Below are 22,250 nucleotides of genomic sequence, written 5' to 3'. Positions count from 1 at the left end.
TCTTTCCATGGCATTGCCCAGCACTTCTCTGAAGCCTCACTGCTTAATTCTGATGTGGGTGCTTATGTTACACTCATTAATTACTGCATTAAATCAAGTCACAAAACTAATGAGGATTTGGACATAGAGTTGGAAAATGAGAGTGTAATTTTGCCTGGATTATAGGATATAAAGATAAACATGGTCCAAATAAGCACGGAGAGAAGAAATCACAGCTTTTTATAGCTGCTTTCGAACAGAAAATATGGGCTTACGTGTCTCATCAAAACTGAGAGTAAGATAATCAAAGTATCACCATTGGTAACATTCAAACAGGGTTTAGTTCACTGTACATTTTATTTTTGGCTCTGACATCTAAATAGAGAATGTTCTTTTTTCCTATGCCATGGAAATCATTCTATAACTAAAGTTAGAATCTTTTGAAGTTCTTGCCTCAGACCTTAGGATGAGTCAGGAAAGGGAGGCTATGTGAGAAAAGTTGCCCTTTCATGTGTGTAGGTAGAGTCGGTCATTAGATAGGATTGTTGGGATAGTACCATTCCATATCTGTCTAGAAATCTACACTCCACGTACTCTCAGTGGTGCCTGTAATATCTGTCAATCCCCAAGAGTTCTTTATACAACTCAAGTACTACTGGGAAGGTGGAGCACTAAATCATCAATACCTGGAACTATGAATGGAATCAAAAGGGATTAACAAGCAAACCATCTCCGGCACCAAAAAGGAATAAGTTTCAGTTCAGATAAGGTATTATAATGAGGGTGGCAGACACCTTGGTGACCTGAGGTGCTGTTGTAGAGGGACAATCCTATAATTCTTTATGATTTGGAGGGCTTTCTGCAGTTGGAGGGTAGTAAAAGCCCCCAGGTACCTTGTCAGTCAAATAAGAAGATACTGAAGGTATATAGTATTTCCTTAACAACATTGCTATGGTCATATTCATACTGGAAGCATGCAGTAAACCTTGAATCAGTTGTTATCAGTTGGAAGGCTATAGCTCCCTTAAGAAAGATAAGGACCTTTTCCTTTAAACAAACAAAATGAGTTTAAATAACCTAATATACAAAATATGCATACAGTTTTAGGGGGATTTAAGGACCCTTGCAGTTTTCATGTAGCCCTTGGATTAAATACTCCTTAAGGAGTGAGTCAGTCCCATTCTTAATGTCAGGAGTTTGTAGGGATCTATCTTGGTCAGTTTACTCATTGTCTCAGAACCTTGGGGGAGGAGCGCACAGCTAGAGTCCCCAACTTGGGTGATAGAGGAGGCTGTGCCACTGGGCCCCTTAGGACACCTACTACACAAGGCTGATCTATCAAGCCTGGGAGATATAGAAGCTGTACCTAATTCACAGAAACAAACACAGGGAGGCAGCCAAAATGAGGAGACAAAGGAACAGGGCCCAAATGAAAGAATAGAATAAAACTCCAGCAAAAGAACTAAACAAAATGAAGACAAGCAAGCTACTATGCAGAATTCAAAACACTGATTATAAGGATACTCAACGAATTTAGGGGAAGAGTATTGAACTTAGAACTTCAACAGCATAAAAAAGGACACAGAAAACATAAAAAAGAACCTGTCAGATATGAAGGATATACTAACTGAAATGAAGGCTGATTTATAGGGAATCAATAGTAAAGTAGATGAATCTGAGAATCGGATCACAAATTTGGACTATAAGGAAGCAAAAAGCACCCAATCAGAATAGCAAAAAGAAAAAACAATAAAAAAAATGAAGATAGTGTAAGGAACCTCTGCGACAACTTCAAACATACCAACATTTGCTTCATGGGGGTGCCAGAAGAAGATGAGAGCGAGCCAGAAATTGAAAACCTATTTGAAAAAAATAATTACAGAAAACTTCCCTAATCTGGTGAATGAAATAGACATATAAGTCCAGGAAGTGCTTACAGTCCCAAACAAAATGAACCCAAAGAGGCCCACACTAAGACATGTCATAATTAAAATGCAAAAGGTTAACGACAAAGAACCTTAAAAACAGCAAGAGAAAAGTAGTTAATTACAAGGGAGCTCCCATAAGAGTGTCAGCTGGTTTCGCAACAGAAATTTTCCAGGCCAGAGGGAATGGCAATAAACATTCAAAGTGCCAAAAGCAAGGACCTACAACCAAGATTACTCTACCCAGCAAAGCTATCATTTATAATAGAAGGACAGATAAAGAGCTTCCCAGAAAAGAAAAAGGTAAAGGGGTTCATCACTACCAAACCAGTATTGCATGAAATGTTAAAGGGTCTTCTTTAAGAAGAAGAAGAAAATAATAAAAATGTGAACAATAAAATTGCAATAAATACATATCTATCAACAATTGAATCTAAAATAAAACAAAATAAACAAAGAAGCAGAACAGAAACAGACTCATAATTACAGGGAACATTTTGACAGTTGCCAAATATGAGGCTGGTGGAAGGGACGGGTAAAAAAGGTTGAAGGATTAAGAAGTATAAATTGATTGTTACAGAATAGTTATGGAGATGTAAAGTACAGGATAGGGAATATAGTTAATAATATTCTAATAACTATGTATGGTGTCAGATGGGTACTAGATTTATTGGGAGGATCATTTAGTAAGTTATATAATATCTATCCACTGGGGTGTATACCTGAAACTAATATAATATTGTACATCAACTGTAACTGAAAAATAAAAAAATGATGTAAAAATCCCAAAGGGCCCTAGAGGATACTACAAAGCCACTTTTGACTGTCTATTCATATAACATATATTTTATTTTACTAATGCTCTTAACAAAACCATCTCTTTTTCAAAACTGAGGAAATAGAGGTTCAGAGTGATGTTAAATTTTCCTAGGTCACACAGCTAGTTCTGGGGCCAGTGACTCAAGCCCAAATATATTTGAGTCTAAAACCCTATATTATGTCTACTATAGTATCAGAAGTAACCAGGATAACATTCAACATCATACGGTTCAGAGTAGGGGCCTCAAATGTAGGCCCCAAATATAGTACAAACTGACAATTGTGAGATGAAGAACATTTTGGTGCTGAAGTGGCACACACAGTCAAATTAGATCAGCAACATAATGTTGGTGACCAAACATCCACTAACTCTTGTGGGACAAAAATGTGTGAAAGCAAAACAATGACATAATCCCTCCATTCTTCCAAAAATGATAGCCATTTGTTAAACAAATGCTATAAAAAGTAACTAATTTAAGTTATAGCAAGTGTGACTTAAGATAAGGAAGAATTTCTTTACAGTGTTAGAGTAACATTATTATTGTAGGGTCCAAAGAAAGAAAATAAAATCTCCTTCGCTGAAGGTCTGTAAAAATAGGATGTTTTCAACAGGTTGCCCAAAGGTAAGGAGTTGGCTTAATGAGGCTCATCAGCCCTTTGATCCCTGGGATAATGAAATTTTTCAGAAAGCAGATATGCTATATAAGCTACATATGCTATATAAAACTATCAACAGATTTTCCTATTGAAAATCAATTGTTGCATCTTGAAGTTAACGTCTTTTCAGACATTTGCAAAATTTGAAGATACTCTGTGTTCTCATCCTAAATCTTACCTTCTTCCTCCAATAACCCTTTAAAAAAATAATTTCCAAAAGGTTGGTTCCAAAATGACACGTCTTTGGAATTGTAACAGTTTGTGTCTTTGTGTCTTCAGACTTGAGCTGAAGACTTGAGTTGAAGTCAATAAAAGACTGATGTGGGTAGGAGATGACAGTACTGAAATAGAAGTCTAGAACATTGCTTCTTGCCCTAGCTTTCCTATTTATGGGCTCCCTTTACTTTAGCTCTCCTAATTTCCAAGAGGAGTCACTTCCTCATCAATAAAACAAGGGTGTCAGATTAGATATTTTGCAAGGTAATACCTTCACATTAAAAAAATCTGATGCATCTATAAAAGTCAGGAGTCTGGCAGAAAATTTCAGAAGCATTGGGAAGTAAAGGAAAAACAAGTATTAGCAAAGACATTGTGGACATGTGAGATGAGCTGTTTCTTTCCAAAAATACTCATCTTCTCTTTTTTCTTTCGTATTGCATACCATACCCCACAATGCACTGACTTCTTCTGCAATTTGTTATGCTCAATTCAACAAATATTGTTTGAGCAATGATATGTACAAGATTTGAGGCTCACCTCATTATTCCACTATGGATTCAGGCCTTGTTAACTAACGTGAATTTAGAATTTATCTCTGAGGAGGGTGTACAAAGCAAGATGTGTGACCCTGTTTACACTTTGGTCAGGGATGATCAATGCTTAATGAGATGGGTCAACCAAGACTTTTAAAAAAACAGAGTGTAAGATCAAAGATAATAAGGAAGTGAATATTAAAGGAGAAACCAGAGGAGAAGTGGACTGAACCCACTGAACAGTTACAGCGTTCTGTTCTCCTCTCCCCTCGTTTTTTTTTAAACTCCTGCCTTTTGGGAAAAAGATATATAAAATCTTATGAAATGTGTTCTCGCTTATTATGAAGTCAATGGACTTTTGTTTGGCCATCAAGCCCTTGGGCTTTGATTTCCATGCAGAGTTCATTCTACCTCTGCTCTTACAAAGCTAAAAAAGCATGGAATCATTCCTGGATGAAATGTCGTTATCCATTTGCTTTAGGTTTCAGGAATGTGCAAATATAAAACCACTACAGAATATTTTTTTAATGTGGACCAATGTTTAAGAAATTATTTAAATGTGTAGGATGGAGGCAATTCATGAGTTTATGTTTGGTACTTCTGTCATATCCCTTCCTTGTATTTTTCTTAACTCTCTTTGTCCTTTTGGATTTCTCCTCTTAGGCATCCAGCATGCTAGTTCTCACTGTTCTTCATGGGCATCAAACCTACTGTCAAAAAGAAAATTTCATATCAGCTCTTTACAGCTTAGTGTGAATTTAGTCCAGTGGATTTCCTATCCCAGGGGTATATGCACTGTAAACCTGCAAGTAGAGGGAAAATCCTTCCTAATGGAAAGTCAACAGGGACTTTCCAGTACATTTCACACATCAGAAACTATAGCCCACTTGGCCTTAAACTTGGGTTGGACCTGGGCATATTCACCTTGGCATATATTAGCATTCAGTGCTCCATACCCTCTAGTTTAAATTGAGTCCGGTGACTCAAGTAAATGGGAGTGTGGGTGCCAACACCCAAATTCTAACAATATTTGAGTAACGCAGTTCATGTGCAAAGTTAGAGTCACTTTTCCTTGTTTTCTATTTATTCCTGTTAGTTAATTTCTCTGATGTCTGCCTGCCGTATTAGACTGCAGCTCTTCCAGGACAGGTACCACATCTCACGCAATTCTGGATCTCTAGGCCCAACATAGTGTCTGGCTTATTGAAAACAGTTCCAAGCAAATCAGATTCCTGGAGTTCAAATCTTCCAAGAGCTGCATTTCCCTAAGATGACATGCCCGTTTCTCCTACCGCAAGGATCTTTCCCTCTAATCTCATAGAATACCAACAGTAAAGGAAAAGCTAACCCAGCCTGCCATAGGACAAACTCCACTCAATCCAAAAAATTGTTAAGAGAATTTCAGAGCCTGTAATATGCTACAGTTGGAACCAGAGATAGAGGAATTGCCTCTGGATGTAGGCATGGGGAACATTATATTCTTCATGGTTGTAGAACAGAAAGGCCTTCATGGAACAAGAGAAAAAACTGGTTTTATTTCATCAGTGAGAAATGCCAGGTATATACTATGGTAAATGCCACTCAAAGCCCAGAGGGTTAGCTGGAGCAGCTGATGCCCTGAGCTGCTTTTTATAACTCTACTTCCCTGTACCACGCTCTACATATGTCCCATTTCATCAGGTCACGTCAGTTTAGGCTGTGCCCACTACTGCATCTCACACCAAACACATCACTGTGTGAAATATTTTGTTTCCTTAAAAACTTTTATAAAAATAAAAGTGAAATTTTTAAAAAACAAAATAGAGGAATTTCCTGATTCTTTGTGCAAGCAGTGACTTTGCTACTTTTTACAGATAGGCAGCCTCTTTTGTTCCACAAAACCTCAGTGCCGTTAGCCATCAGCAAGCTGTGAAGTGACTAGGTTAAGAATGGAGTGTACAGCACAGACCTAAATGGTATATAGGGTTGTGAAATGAGGTTCTAACGGTGGTGACTCTCTAAACTTGTGAAAATTATTTGCGAAGATACTAGCTGTCCACTTTTTGTGGTAATAATATTGGAGAGCAAGGAAGAATTGTATAAATGATCTTAAAAATGTCAGTATTAGGGAGGGAAGGAGGGAGGGGGCAAGGGAAAGTGGTGGGGGGAGGCAGAGACAAATGTATTTGAAAAAAATTAAAATAAAATAAGAAAAATAAAGGTAAATAAGATGTTAAAAAATGTCAATATTTATTCAATGTATTAGATATCTCTAATATACAATACATTGCCTAGGGCATTTGGGAGGGGTTACAAAAGATGCAAAGTCCAGATATTTTGGCTTTAAAGAACTCACTAATTAGAAAGAATGTTAATTTAAAAATACAGACAGCCATTATTTTATTTATTGATAACATCCCTTGTGCGATATACTGTGAAGCATTTTTAGGTACTCTATTTCGGGGGTCAGCAAACCATGGCTAAAGGGTCATATGCAGTCCACTGCCTGTTCTTGTACATAAAGTCTTACTGAGATGCAGCCACACCCAGTTGTTTCACTCTTGTCCCTGGCTGCTTTTGTGCTACAGTGGCACAGTTGAGTGGTTGTGAGAGTTGGGACTGTCTGGCCTTCAAAGCTAAAACACTTAGTATCTAGTCCTTTACACAAAAAAGTATTTGCTCTATAGCATCCATTCTCACATGGATAGTCAGAGATAAATATGGTGTTCCCCATTTTACAGTTAAGGTAGCTGAGGGTTATAAGTTATGTTACTTAGTAAGCAGTGAAGTTTGGATTTGGTTTTAGATTTGTTTTATTCCAGAAATCTGTGTTTTTATGTACAGAAATAGCCAAACTCTGAGATAGGAAGAAATAAGAGCTTTATAGCTTCACAGAGGAACTGTTACTAGAATTCAGGAAAGAGAGATTATTTTTAGCCTGGAGTGATAAAGATTCTGGAGGTCATATTCGAATATAAAAGCAAAAATTAATCTTAGGAGTTGTGTATCACAAGCTCGAGCCCAAGGAAAGTTCAGAGATCAAGTTCACATGTTTAGTTAGAAAGAGAGCTGGGATTAGAACCAGTTTTCCACTCACCCAGCTGAAAATATGCTGTCAGTGACCATGCTGATCAGTTGAATTTCTGTGTGTGGGTGTTAAATGTTATGGAATGGCAGAATCATTTGAAATGAGACTTTGTACATTATGTTCAATGATCATTGAATTAAGGGCCTCTACTTCCTTTACTGACTCAATCAAAAACACATTTGTGCAGGTATTTACACAATACCATAACCCATCCACCATCCTACCAAATACATTTTTGTTGTAGAGAATCATACTTCTGAGACCATGGCAACCTCTGACACTCTCACCAGCTTTGAGATTCAAGTGCTAAACAAAAGACCCCAAAAGTCAAATATTCAGATACATCTTGCCATGTGGGATTAGGCATTTATAGGCCAGGAGAAAAATGGAGAAGCGAACAGGTGCAGCCAAAGGAAGCTTACCTGATACTGTAAAGCACTTTGCCATTTTTTGAAATCCGAAGCAATTTGTTGTCGGTGGTGACATCATGGAAGTTGGCACCCTTCTCATTGGCAAAGAACAAATCTGGTTTCCAAATGGAGTCCAGCATCGATGGGTCTAAGTCCAGGGAATCATCGGGGTACTCGCTATATGCCAACCGAGAGTCATTCCACTGTTGTCTCAGAAAAATGTTCACTCGGTAATCCTACAGAAATGCCATGCACAAGAGTTACTTATCACCCATTCTGGCCTACGAGGTCCACTTACATTTCTCCCTCATTCTTCCCTGATTCGGTGATGTCTGAGTAAACCAGGCCATGTACACCTTGGTCAAAAACAAACCACTCAGCTCTGTTCAGAGTGTGAACAGAGGGGAGAAAAAAAGAAGGCTCGACCAAACCAGGTTGACTTGGTTGAATTTTTATGTTTAAATTATTCATTCTGGGAGGAAGTAATACCAACTCAAGCTGATTTTAATGATGAGTACAGAAGTCAGTCTGTGATGACAGATTGTCAAATAAAGGTGATTCATTTTCCAAATCAAAAATGACATGATCTCTTTCCTCATTGTGCTCAGATTCTCTGCGCAGAAGCAAACCCATTTTGTACTTTTGGTAGTGAAAATCTTATTGTAAGACTCTTACATAATGGGGTAATATTATTAAATTCATCGATGTAAATATTAAACTGCTTCGTGTTGACAAGATAATTCCCTCACAGCTACTTATTTTTGAAATTCTTAAATATTTTATCATTTCTCTGAAGGGGTTGTATCTACAGTAGTCAACTTGATGCTTCATCAAAATAGAGATCTTTTTCATGATCTGCTAATCTGAGCACCTTCTGACAGAGGTGGTCCTCCCTGTGGGAGCCTCAGGTACACTGTATTCCCACTTGGTCTGGTAATTTCCTTCTGTGCTAATGAATCAGCTTGGGGAAGTGGCTGGTCTCCTGGGGATTTCTATGCAAAGGTCTTTAGGTTCATGAAAACTGTTGCTTCACTTGACAGAGTGGATCCCAGCAGGGGTTTCAACAGCATTTCCTAGTCAAGTGGGACTATAGTTTAGAGCTAATGGTTGTCCATTCCTGCCACTTGTGGCCATTTAGTGTAACACATACTCATTCCTTCTTCCACTTTTTCCTTTACTTTTTTTACTCTTATTTGCTCTTTTTCCATATCTTTGGCACCTGGATTTTTTGTAATTGTTTACATTCCTCTAATGGTGAGCAGTTTGCCCTACTTTGCCTGAGAACTTCCCAGTTTCAGCCCCCAAATTTCCACATTCAGGGAACCCACTCAGTCCCAGACAAAATTGGGATGTCTAGTTACTCTACCAGGTATAATGGAAACCACCTCAAGATGGTCAATTTTGGCTAATTACTGTTAAGGACAAAAGGAAAAAAAATGACTAAGTTATAAAGATCAGGGTATATGGAAGAGTTTCAATCCAGTTCCTTCTATATATCACTAAACTATCTAAATTCCCATGACTTCTTTTCAAATACAGCCATCCTGATGATTAGGCTGATAGAGTATTTTGAAGGTGGTAGTTTTTGCAGAGAGTGTCCTATGAAGTTGGCCTAAAGAATGATAATAATCAAATAGTTACTAACTTCTGAAAATCAGTCCTCAAACCCAGCTCATTAAGAAAGGCTGAAATATTTTTAAAAATATACTTAAGGTTCTCAATTGTACAACCTAAGAACTTTCTGACTTGGAAAATGTTATTAGCTGACTTTTATTTGAGATTATACCAGGACTTGCACAGCAAATTCTCAGATGGAAGAGGGCACTATTGTGGGCCCAGCCCTTCTTCCATCCCATCCTGTGCGCACACCGCCCACAGCAGATGAGCCAAAGGACAGGCAAAACTTCAATGTTTTCCCCATCATGTACTTCGGAATTGTCCAAAGGGACTAGAAGGTTGTAACTAGAAAGAGATTACCAGGTCTATGTTTCCTTGGCAACAAGAGTTACTGGAAGCTTTGGAGTTTTGTGTAAGTAAAGAGTGGAAGGTATGATTTGTGGAAAATCAAGAACAGGGCTATTGAAAACATAATAATTCAATATAAGTATGCACTAGATACATCAGCTGTGAGATTTTTTAAGGTTTCCTTGGGGGTGGGGGAATGCAGTTTCTCCACTGTTTGGCATCCACTCCTTTTATTTCCCCTAGAGTGAGAACCAGTTTTCTGTAACAATTTTTTGGCGATGCGGGGTATATGAGCTTGTTTCAGTAGGAAGTAGGAGAGAAGGGGACCTCATCCCTTAACCAATCCTGGAGGTAGAGGAACTCTGCGTACAGGAACATAGCGACAGCTGGAGATAACAGAAGTGAATGGGTTAGATATTTTAGGCTGTCAGGAGGCCAGCAAGGTGCCCCCAGGAAGTAATCATAGGTTGAGGGAGGCCATAACAAGCCATCTGGAGAGTACTGGGTGGCAAAACCACTAAGAGAAGTCATTGCAATCCTCCCCTGAACCTGAGAACTATTTAAAGATGCATATTGAGAGGCTCTGGACAATATAACATTAGTGACATATGATATGAAACCATTTGACCTTTTAAAAATATCTCAATATACATTTTCCCAGCTAATGACATGTTTTTGAAGTCTTTCCTGGTTTTCTTATTTTATAATTTTATATAGAGAGAAAACAATAAAATATATTTTCTCAGTATTAGAACTTTAAAAAGATCATCGACTCTATCATATCACAGTAGAACCATTAAATGTCCAAGAGTTCATTTGAAATAAATTAATCCTCCTATTTGTAAGTAAAGATAAGTGGGAAACTAAGAGGAGAAAATATATTTTATGCCACAATTACAGGAATGATATTAAGCAAGGTCTTTATTCGATCTTTTGGAAGTATTTGTAATATATCAGAATTGAATTGTCCATAATTTTGTTTATTATGACATACATTATTCTCAAATAAAAACGACCCTTAAAACCTATGGGAATAGAAGAGGACACTGAAGGGTCTGGAGAAGTAGACAGCCCAAGTCAAGACTTCCTGAGGCTGTGCCTCTGCAATGTTTGCAGTTCGCTCTCATTTTCAGTGTAGGGGAGAAAATGACATGTGTGATTTATCCGTCCATCATCTCTGTTTATTTACAGATAGGCTTATTCTCTCATGATGTCCCAAACCACAGGAGGTAGTTCTATTGTTCTGTAGCCTTTCTTTGTTTTTATTTTTGCTTCTAGGTTTAATGAGATACTAAGGGGGAAGTAAATATTGAGAGACATGCTTAATTTTCTTTTGCTCTGTCATCTCTCCCCGGAGACAGATTCTACTTCAAATACTTCCTTATATTAAAATTTGTTTTCTTATGATTGATTATCTGTGTATTGGGTTAGGTAATGGAAACATTCATATTAAAAAATATATATGTATATATGTGTGTATTTATAAAGACAAACACACATATCTTATTTTTCAAAAGCTGTGTGTAAGTCATATAATCTTTATTACCTATGTTATTAACATAGGCAATACAGCTACCTTCATTCCATACTACTATTTCCTATAAAATCGAGAATTTCAACAGTTTCACTTTTTCTGGTAACTTCTAATACTATGCGCATGTCAGAAAGATTTTTTTCCTTAAATTGGATTGTACTATTATATTTAGTCTGGCATTTGTATGTAGAGAGTGCCACTCTGCCACGCATACATACTGTTACTCTTATTATTTTTATGTGCATACATTTTAATCCAATTATATTATAATGTTATCAAAGGCAAGAGAATGCTCTGTTGATTCCCCTCAGTGCCTATGTGTCACTTTGGTTTTGACCTCTGACTGTACAGCAGTACAGTTTCCATCATCTTGAGTCTTCGCTAGCTTCGCTATAGGAAGTTAGCCTTGAATTTGAAATTATGATACAGCAGTTACTTTATGATGAATTCAGGCTTTAACATCTCGTTGTTAATTTAGAGGCTAAGGTCACCTTATATCTCAGTTCAACAAAATGCCATGCTTGTGGTAGATTGTTAGTTCTTCTTTTAAAAATCGGAAATAAGAAATGTAACTACCTGCTGTTCCTGATAAGTTAGCATCTCCGTATGAACTGCTTATGCAGCTGGAGAATGAAAGGGAGTCCATAGTGTCACTTCAGCAGTTACAGCACAGTATGTGTCCTTCTAAGGAGCTGTCTACCTGTATCCTGTTCTTCAGGAGTGTGATTTCAGATCAGAGATAAAACAACTCTTTACTCTGCAGCCGTAATCAGCAGAGCATGGGGAATTTATCCTCTGGGGCAGAGTTTTGAGGGGCCAAGGTTTTGTCCTGAAGATGCTTGCTGAATGGACGCATTTTGCACATTTTTAGATCTTGCTCCCCCTTCCCCCCAATCTGTTAAATGAGGAGGGTGTGAGGATCTGATGCTGTGGCATGTGTGGCATTCCAACACCCACAGACCCAAATTACACTCTATCTGCCCACAGCCTTCTGGGCAGTCATCAGGAAGCTTTGAGGAGACTCTTCTCCATTTTCTGATGGCCTATCCCTGGAGAGAGTTGCATGCAGGTATCATGCAGATACTTTGGACCTTTACTGACAGTATTACTATTCCCAAACTATGCCTTTAAATATGCCCATCATGTAAATTCACTTGCTATCAGCAGCTAAAGAAAAGGGAGGAAGAAAGAAAAGGAAGTGGTAAACTGATGTTACAAAAACAACATTTAACCTGTCTCATTATACATCCCTTACTAGTCTTTTGGAACCTCACAAAGAAAAAATTGTTCCCTTGAATACTCTGAATGGGGGGTCAATTAGCAATGGCCATCCACAGATCCCTGTGGCTTTAGTGAACAAAGATCTGTATTTGGAATAATGTATGTCATCATAATGACCCCTAAAAATATTCCTGAGAGTAGCACAAATATATTGTCCTGTGAGCACACATCTCCAACACTAACATATCAGAGGTGTGAACTAGAGGCCATATTGCGTCTGTAAGCAAGCCTATACTTTGTGTGGAGGTAGTACCAACACTTATTGCATGGGATTTCATCAAACATAAGACGGACAGACTGGAGAGCACAAAAAGAAAGTCATGTTGAATTCTTAGATAATCATTGCCTCTTATTTAGAAACAAATACCTGAACTAAATCTGTCAATAGTGTTATTGGAGTTGTAAGGTGAGAGTGGCACATGGGAAGAGAGGAAATCATGTTTAGAAATTCAAAATTCTGAGATATTCTTGGAAAAAATTTATTACAGACAATTTAGAGAAAGCAAAACTATGATCCCCCCGAGAGCACTAGTCAGTGTCCTCAGTGATGGCATACATTACAGGGCTCAAAAGATAAGGGACCGATGTTCTTACTTTGAAGGATAAGGGATTGATGTTCTCACTCCAACTGAAGACAGTTCAGGAAAAATTCTAGCTCTGTCTCACATTTTTAACCATTTTTTTTTGAGTCGAGTTTTATGAAAGAGGTGATAGAATTCAGGCTCTTGCCAAAGGAAGCTTGGGCTGCCATGACACTCTGCAGGGATATCAGGTACCTGCAGGTACCCGGCAGGGCCTTAGGGATGTGGGAAGATAATACTCTTTCAAGGTGTAGCAGTTCTTATGTTCTTATGAGCATCTGAATATTTAAATATTGATGCTCTTAGATCCCGGGTTGGCATCCTATAACCTGTAGGCCAAATGTGGCCACAGCCTGTTTTTGTAACTAAAAAAAATTTTTGGAGTACAGTCACACCCATTTGCTTAGTATTTTTTAGGACTAAACAATCATTTTCTTGCCAAAAGGGCTGAATTGAGTTGTGGCAGAGACTGCCTGGCCCTCAAAGTCTTAACTATTTACAGAATGGCCTTTTATAGACAAAATTTTGCCGGTCCCTACCCTACGTGATATGAGGATTTAGTCTTTGATTTAAGCATGACAGACTTTCAAAAACTATATTCTAGCTTCACACAAAATCCATATTGAAGAAAATAAAGGAACTTTTAAAACACCAAGTGAAGTTTGTCATTACATCAAGGGCTAAGAAATAGAACCATGAGACACATCACTCTTTTGACCATGCAATTCAATATATCTCATACAGCAGCATAGACACGCCATTGATATTACACTTGAGCAATGATTACCAAATTTTCTCCTAGGAAACACACCAAAGAACACCTTAGTAAGTGACCGGGAACCACCAAAGCAGCCCATTTATTAAGCACCTTCAGTAGCTGTTAAAGACACTGGAAAAGAAGGATATCCCCAGTTTCCATTTTCATCTCCTTACATATTAAGCTTTTTCTTGCATTAATGAGCATCACAAAGGTGCACATTTGCATTTCTGATTGAGGGTAAAATGCAATGAGGACATTTAATCAAAACAACTTAGGAGACTAATTAATGCAATCAGCATTAGGTCGTGCAAATATTGTCATTGAATGCCATCGTGTAAAGCTGGTGACAGTGATTTGGGCAGTTGGAAGATTTATCAGGATAAAACCAAGAGAGAAGAGACAGAAACTGAATGCCAACCTCAGAGTTTCATTATTCTTTGCATGTTTAGCTTTTCTTATGAGTCATTTAATAACCCTATCAAAACTATTTTATTTGGGTAAAATTATTAATATACTGCATTCTGTCCAGGCCCCAGGAGGGTCTCATTTCTGGACAGTGCTGTGCCAGGGTAATATTACAATGGGTAGTGGGGTTGCATGATACCCGATTTTGCCAGTGGAAAGGAGTGGTGAAAGATAAATCATTTCTTTCTGGCATCAAGGATACCAAAAAGCACAGTAATTTGTTAGACATGATTCTAGCATCCTGAAAAAGAAGATTCATAAAGACAAGGCAACACTATTTTTTACATCTCGGTGGCATTATGCTCATTATTTCACTTCTTGAGTATTTTTAGGCCATCAGCCATCATAGTACTTGGTCAAGCTCAACAATATTTTATTTTGACCTCATCTAATAATATGGGTGTGTAGTTTAATAGTCATGAAAATTAAAACCAACCAATTGACTTAGGACATAAAATAAGTTGTATGGGGACAAAGAAAATATTTCAACCAAATGAATTTCGACACTCTAGCACTACAAGGCTACTAATCCAATAGGCTGTGTTAAGGCAACGTTATAACCATGAAATCTGTAAGGAATCTGGTGAATTTTATAGTGTCTAAAATCTTTTTCATGTACATGAAACATGTTTACATGTACATTGTTATGCACTTTTAATAGTTTTATGTTTTTTAAAGTGATGAGTGTGATGTAATTGCTATGGACTCAGGACTACTTTCTATTGCCAACAAAATTGTGTGTGTGCACATGTGCATGTTTATTGTAAAGTCAGCCCCTTGGCATATATCTTAAAGGATACATATATGAGGCTTGACTATGTTAAAAACCTACATTATATGAAAAAGACTGGCTATAAAAAATATTTCCTGAACTTCGAATATTTCTGAAACATTGGTGATGCAAATATTTAAATATATTTAACTATACACTGTGCTTATTATTGATAATTTTACCTAAATCTAACCAAACATCAAGCGAGTCCAAAATTTCTCTGGCATGATAGATAAAAGATTATTGAATTTTAAGCCATGCACACTTGACTAATGGCTTTCTAAAGTGATAAAGTTACAATAATTGCCTTCTAGAGGTGAGTGAACTTGGAAATTGGCACTCAGTAAATGTCCCACAAATATACAACAGTGCTCTTGAATCCCATATCCCAGTCCTTCACACCATGGCTTCAATGCTCAGTCCCACTCACCATTGTAGTTTCTGCTATTGACCCAAAGCTGTTGATAAATATGTTGCAGGTAACATTTACAGGAGGCCCTGCAAGTTGAACAATAAATAGAAAATTTGACAGGTTGTGTTCATGGCATAATCAAGTCAAGTTTTTCTCTTGCCAGTGGCATAGTAGCACTTACCATGGTGGTTTCTGTGACTGATCCAAAACTGTTGATAAAAATATTGCAAGTAACGTTTACTGGAGGACCTGCAGAATGCAATAAGAATATTGCAATAGACATTGAAGCAAAAATACAGCTTCATCAACATCTGTGCAAATGATGAGAGATGTAAGTAAAATTAAAATGATGGTGAGATTGCAAAAAATACTTTTTACCCAGAGGCTTATAGTGATGATATGCCCACTGGTATTTCAAATAATAACAGTTAAGCAATGATAACTTACCCTGACGAGTTTTGAACTTGGAAAATATAAGCTGAAGACTAGTCAACTGAATTCATTGTCAATAGTTGCTATCAAAATAGTCCTTTGAGTGGGTGGATTTCTTTGACTGTAGGCTCAACAACACTGTAGATGCCAACAGTGTGCACCCATGGTGATAAAATAGCCTAGGTCATGAATTTAAATGGAGCTGAAGTTTGAGCTGTGGGTGAGTCAGGGACATTCACCTCCTATCTCATAACACCCTTTAAATCAATAGTCTAGTTTGATTCTCTTCATACCTCTGAATTTACCCTATAATTTTTTGACAATGAAAAATGATGTACAGAAATACAAAAACAAAAAATTAGCTCATTTTAAGAAGAAAACACAGATGTTTAATTAATGTCCAGAGTGTTGCCTCAGTAAATATAATGTAAAGCAAGAGCTATTAACGTAGATTTGCTTTGAACAGAAAGCCTATTTTTTTCTCCAGACACCAGGGACTAGCTGTTTTTCTCCTTGCCCTTTGGCTTCCATTCAAGCACTAACCAGGCCAGATTCTGCTTAGCTTCAGGGATCAGATGAGATGAGGTGTGTTCAGGGGCGTGTGGCTGCAGATTCTTTGCTCTTTGATGGTAGATAAATCACTCTCTGATGATTTTCAGTTTCATGTTGTGCTGGGGAATATGTTCATCACCCTCATGTAGTTTCCCCTGGATGTTTTCTGAGATAAGAATATACTATGAATGATCTTTGCTTTACCCAGTGGAAGTTTGTCTACCTTCACCCAAAAAAGGCTCAGCAACTTGGTATAAGCTACACCCAGTTGAGTCTCTGTGCCTGGCAAGCTGGTAGGATCTGAATGAGGAGGAGTTTGGCTCGAGGCTTCCCTCGGAAGTCAGCAGGAAAACACAGCTATAGCAGCACTTGAGCACCGTGTCTTTCAACTCTACAAGTCCGCATTGGGTTCTCAAGATGAGGAAAGGAGACTGGGCCTAAACAGCTCATTTAAATCTCCAGGCAATGACTTTTGGTGAAAGAAGGAGTAAAGAGTTTCGGTAAAAGAGATGTGTTATGCTGTTTTTCTTTTTAGTATCATTAACTTTTATGATAAATGTGTTTATTTAGAAAAAAAATGTGTGCAGACATGGCATCACGGCATGACCATGTTACTGAAAGATGTTTCAGCCTCCAAGTCCTGTAATGCCTCTCATTTCCGCATCTGACTTCTCCATGGTCACTTCCTACTCTGCCTGATTTCATTTGGGTTTTTTTGGTTACTCAAAACAAAAAAATGAGTCTCTTTCTTTGCCATAAAATTCTATTCTATAACCATTATTTTCTCTGCTAGTAAGAAAAAAATTATACAAGGTGGAATCAAATTATGAGAAATTGTTTATGGGTTTTTTTGTTCTTTTTACAATAAAATACTTTCTTTTAGATAGTCCAATTCAGGATGGAAAACTTTCGTGAATTTTTATATGCAGATATACAGAAAATGAATGATGGAGAAAAGGAACAGGGAAAAGAGAAATAACAAGAGGGTCGTCTTGTACCATACAGTATCTGTTTATCTGACCTCCCCAAATGACTTCGAAGCATCTAGAATGTTGGGTCATACCATCATACATTCATTTTTATCCTTCCCAGTAAATGGCAGTGTGAGTATATTGCTGGAACTCAAAATATTTTTAAAGCTACCATGTATTGATGCACTGTACTAAGCATATTAAAAAATTATCTAGTTTAATACTTATAAAAGAGGAATTGTTTTACTGCTCCAGTGAATGTTTTCAAATGAGGGAACAGTGGGTTAGAGGGGTTAAGTAACTTGTTTAAACTGATGCCACAGTAATTAGAAAAGCAGAAACTCAGTGTCTCATCATTCTGATCCCCTAGACTTAAACTTTCAACTGCTTTGCTGCACTGCATTCATTACACAGTATCTTCTCTCCCCTCTGAACCACCAACCATGGTATTTTCCCATTGGTCTGTACATTCCTGGGATAATATTATTCTTAACATCTTACCTCTTCAATCTTGGGCATTGTTTTAAGGTTAATTTGCATTTAGATATAAAACCAAGAGAAAAAATTAAGTTTTTTTGATGAGGTATTAGCACATGCATGTAATAAGAGCTGACGTATGAAAACCTCACTGTGTGCCAGTAAGTGCCTTATTTCATTCTTCAGTATTTTGATGCTACCATGCCTCCCACCTAATAGATAAGGAAAATGAGGCACAAAGGAGGTCACAGAGTTTGAAAGAGGCAGAAATTGCCTAATGTTAGGGACACTTTTTTTTTTAACTACAGGGATGAAACATCTGAAGCCAATAAAATGACCATATTTTGCTGTGTACAATGTGCTCCTGTGTATAATATGCAGCCTCGTTTTGGGCCCAAACTTTCAGGAAAAAATCTTTTGTTTAAATTTTTTAATTCAATTATTTGCTTATTTATATTTACATAGTTGTTTTTTTTGTATTATAAAGGAATTTTCGCATTCACTTTTGAGTTTATTATTGTACAAGAAATTTTATGTAACAAATAATTACAAAACACAAGAACAGATACAAGGTAATTTCAGGTACTACCCATGTATAATGCACATCCTTATTTTCCCTCAAAAATTTGGGCAAAAAAGTGCACATTATACATGGCGAAATATGGTATCCCAAAGATGGAAGCTACAAATCTTTCACCTCTTTAGTTTATTCTTAGGTATTTTATACTTTTAGATGCTATTGTAAATGGAATTTTTCTTAATCTCTTTTTCAGATTGTTCATTGCAGTTGTGTAGAAACACAACTGATTTTTGTGTGTTGATGTATGCTGCTATTTTGCTAAATTCACTTATTAGCTGTAGTATTTTTCTTTTGGATTATTTGGGGTGTAAAATACAGAGGACCATGTCATCTGTAAATATAGTTTTACTTCTTCCTTTCAAATTTGGATGCTTTTTCTTTTTCTTGTATAATTGCTCTGGATAAAACTTCCGATAACAATGTTGAGTAGCAGTAGTGAAAGCAGGCATCCTTATCTTGTTTCTGTTCTTAGGAAGAAAGCTTTAGTCTTTTGTCATTGAGTATGCTCTCTGTAGATGGCATATAGTTGGATCATGTTATTAGCTTTGAATTTTTCATAAATGCTCTTTATCATGTTAAAGAAGTTTTCTACTATTTCTAGTTTTATTTTTTCTATTGTGAAAGGGTATTGGATTTTATCAACTGCTTTCCTGCATCTGTTGAGATGATCATGTGCTATCTTTCCTTCATTCTATTACTGTTGGGTGTTACTTTGATTTTATTATATTGAACTGCCTTTGCATTCCTGGGATAAATTCCATTTGGTCACAGTGTGTAATTCTTTTATTGTGCTGCTGGATTTGTTTTGCTAACATTTTGTTGAGGACTTTTGCATCTATATTTATAAAGGATATTGGCCTGTGATTTTTCCTGTGATGTTTTTGTCTGGCTTTGATATCAGAATAATGTTGGCCTCATTGAATGAGTTAGGAACTATTCTTTCCTCTTTTATTTCTTGGAAAAGTTTGAGAAGGATTTGTGGTAATTTTCATTTCAGTGTTTGGAAAAATTCACCAGTGAAGCCATCGGGTCCTGAACTTTTCTTTGTTCCAGGGTTTTTGATTACTCATTCCATCTCTTGCTCCAGGTCTGTTGAAATTTCCTATTTCTTGTTTTGTCAATTTAGGTAATTTGTGTGTGTCTAGGTATTTGTTAATTTCATCTAGGTTATCTAATTTGTTTATAGTCTTATTTTATAATTCTTTTTATTTTCTGTAAGATCAGTAGTAATGCCTCCACTTTCATTCCTGATTTCAGTTGAGTCTTTTTTTCTCTGTTAGTCTAGCTAAAGGTTTGTAATTCTTTCATCCTCTAAAAGAATCAACTTTTGGTTTTGTTGATTCTCTAATTACCTTTCTATTTTTATTTTTCTCCACTTTAACCTTTATTATTTACTTTCTCTGAGAACTTTGGATTTAGTTTTCTCTTATTTTACTAGTGCCTCAAATTGTAATAGTAGTTTATTGATTTGAGATCTTTCTTTTTTTTTAATGCAGACATTTACAGTTTAAATTTTGCTCTGAACACTGCATTTACTGCATCCCATAAGTATGTTGTATTTTTGTTTTTATTCATCTCTAATTCCCTTGTAATTTCTTCTTTGACCAATTGGTTATTTAAGAGTGTGTTAATTTCCAAATATTTGAATTTTCTGGTTTTCCTTTTATTGTTGATTTTTACCTTCTTTCTACTGTGCTTGGAAAAGATACTTTTTATGATTTTAATCTTTTAAAATTTATTAATATTTGGCTTGTAGCCCAATAGATGGTCTAGTCTGTTCCATGTGCACTTGAGAAGAATGTGTATTCTGCTGTTGTTGGGCAGAAGATTCTATATATGGTTTGTTAGGTCTGGTGATTTATATTATTGTTCATGCCCTCTGTTTTCTTAATGATCTCTATAGATGTTCTATTATTCATTATTGAAAATGGTGTATTAAAGTTTTCAGCTATTATTGTTGAAGTGTTATTTCTCCCATCAATTCTGTCAAGGTTTGCTTCATGTATCTTGGGCCTTTGTTGTTTGGTGTATATACTTTTAGAATGGTTATATCATCTTGGTGATTTGACCATTTTATCAATATATATCATTCTTTGTCTCTTTTAAGAGATTTCTGCCTTTTAGATATTTTCCTTTATTGAAAAGTGGACACATACTATCTGGTTTGCTTTTTCAGTTAATGTGGGTGATTGACCCATAGTATACATCCATCTGCCCTCGCTTGTGTTGAAGACAGATACAAAGACATAGGCACAGACATAGCAAAGGATTACAGAAAGCAAAATCTATCAGAATAAGTGTCCAACCACATCTCTCTGGAAAGTCTGTAGTTGTACTTAGATAGAGACACCTAACGGATCTTTTAAAAGATTCTGACTTAAAGTCTGTTTTGTCTGATGTTAGTATAGCCATCTCAGCTCTCTTTTGGTTACTATTTACATATATAGAATATGTGTTTCTATCTTTTCACTGTCACTCTACTTGTGTCTTTGGATCTAAATGGAGTCTCTCTTAGATAGTGTATAGTTAAATCATAGTTTGTTTTATCCATTCTTCTAATCTACGTCTTTTGATCAGGGAACTCAGTCCATTTACATTTAAAGTAATTGCTGATACAGAATGACTTACTTCTGCCATTTGGTATTTGATCTCTGTATATCTTACAGCTTTTTTTGCCTCTCATTTTTTCTATCACTATCTTCTTTTGTGTTTAGTTGACTTTTTTGCCGTAAACCATTTTGATTCTTGGTAATTTCCTTTATTGTATGATTTGTTTTCTTTGTAGTTACAATGGGGATTACATTTAACACCTTAAATTAGTAACCGTCTACTTTGAATTGATACCAACTACATACAGAAACTCCACTCCTCAATAGCTACAGTCTTCTTTTGTTATGTTGGTTTTACAAATTATATATTTTTTTCATTGTGTGCTCGATAGCATAGATTAATTTTTTAATATTCTTTTATATTCTGTAGGAGATAAAAAATTGAGTTATAAACCAAAAATACAATGATATTATTTTTATATTTGCCAATGTATTTACTTTGACCAGAGATCTTTTTTTCTTCATTAGGCTTTGAGTTACTGTCTAGCACACTTTTAGTTCAACCTCAAGGACTCCTTTTATCATTTCTTGTAGGGCAGATCTAGTTGTAGTGAACTCTCTCAGCTTTTTTCACCTGGGAATGTATTAATTTCTCCTTCATTTGTGAAAGACAGTTTTGTTGGATATAAGCTCTCAGTTACAGGTTTTTAAAAAATATTTTTCAGCACTTTAAAGATAACCTACTGCCATCTGGCCTCCAAGGTTTCTACTGAGAAATCAGCTAATGATCTTCCTGACGATCCCCTGTAAATAACGGGTCACCATTCTTTTATTGTTTTAAAAATTCTCTCATTGTCATTGGCTTTCAACACTGTGATTATAAAGTTTCTCAATGTGAATCTCCATGGGTTTGCCTAACTGGAGTTCATTGATGTTATTAGACTTGTGGTTGTATGGGTTTAATCAAATTTGGGAAGCAGTTATGTCTGCAAATATCCTATTCAAATATTCTTTCCGCCTCTTTCTCTCTTCTCTTTCCAGGATTCCCAGAATGTGTATCATGGTCCATTTGATGGTGTAGCATTGGTCATTTAGGCTCTGTTTAGCTTTCTTTATTTTTAGATTACATTCCCCAGACTCAGTAACTCAATTGTCCCATCTTCAAGTTCACTGATTTCTTCTGCCTACTTCAAATCCATTGTTGAACTCTTCTAGGGAATTTTCCATTTCTGTTACTGTAATTTCCAGCTCCAGAATTTCTTTTGGGTTCTTTTAGATAATTTCTATCTCTTTGTTGATATTCTCACTTT

General features: G+C 36.5%; 1 protein-coding gene across 2 annotated transcripts in view; it reads right to left on the bottom strand.

The window, feature by feature from the left end:
* GLRA2 (glycine receptor alpha 2) overlaps positions 1–22,250 on the bottom strand; it is a 169,818-nt gene that overhangs the window by 112,442 nt on the left and 35,126 nt on the right. Inside the window, exons 3-4 of one of the 2 annotated variants that reach the window (XM_054581183.1) lie at positions 15,561–15,628; positions 7,622–7,845 (exon numbers count right to left, since the gene is read on the bottom strand). In XM_054581183.1, the coding sequence (XP_054437158.1) occupies positions 7,622–7,845; positions 15,561–15,628 (292 nt within the window). Of the gene's footprint in view, positions 1–7,621; positions 7,846–15,397; positions 15,466–15,560; positions 15,629–22,250 lie in introns of both variants that reach the window. The other variant, XM_054581184.1, reaches the window with a different exon arrangement.

This window comes from Pteronotus mesoamericanus, unplaced genomic scaffold (assembly GCF_021234165.1).
Source record: "Pteronotus mesoamericanus isolate MK-2021 breed Mesoamerican mustached bat unplaced genomic scaffold, CSHL_Meso_final contig_65, whole genome shotgun sequence".
Classification (NCBI taxonomy): Eukaryota; Metazoa; Chordata; class Mammalia; order Chiroptera; family Mormoopidae; genus Pteronotus; species Pteronotus mesoamericanus.
Note: the sequence above shows the minus strand (reverse complement) of the source record. Positions and strands in the feature narration are given on the sequence as shown.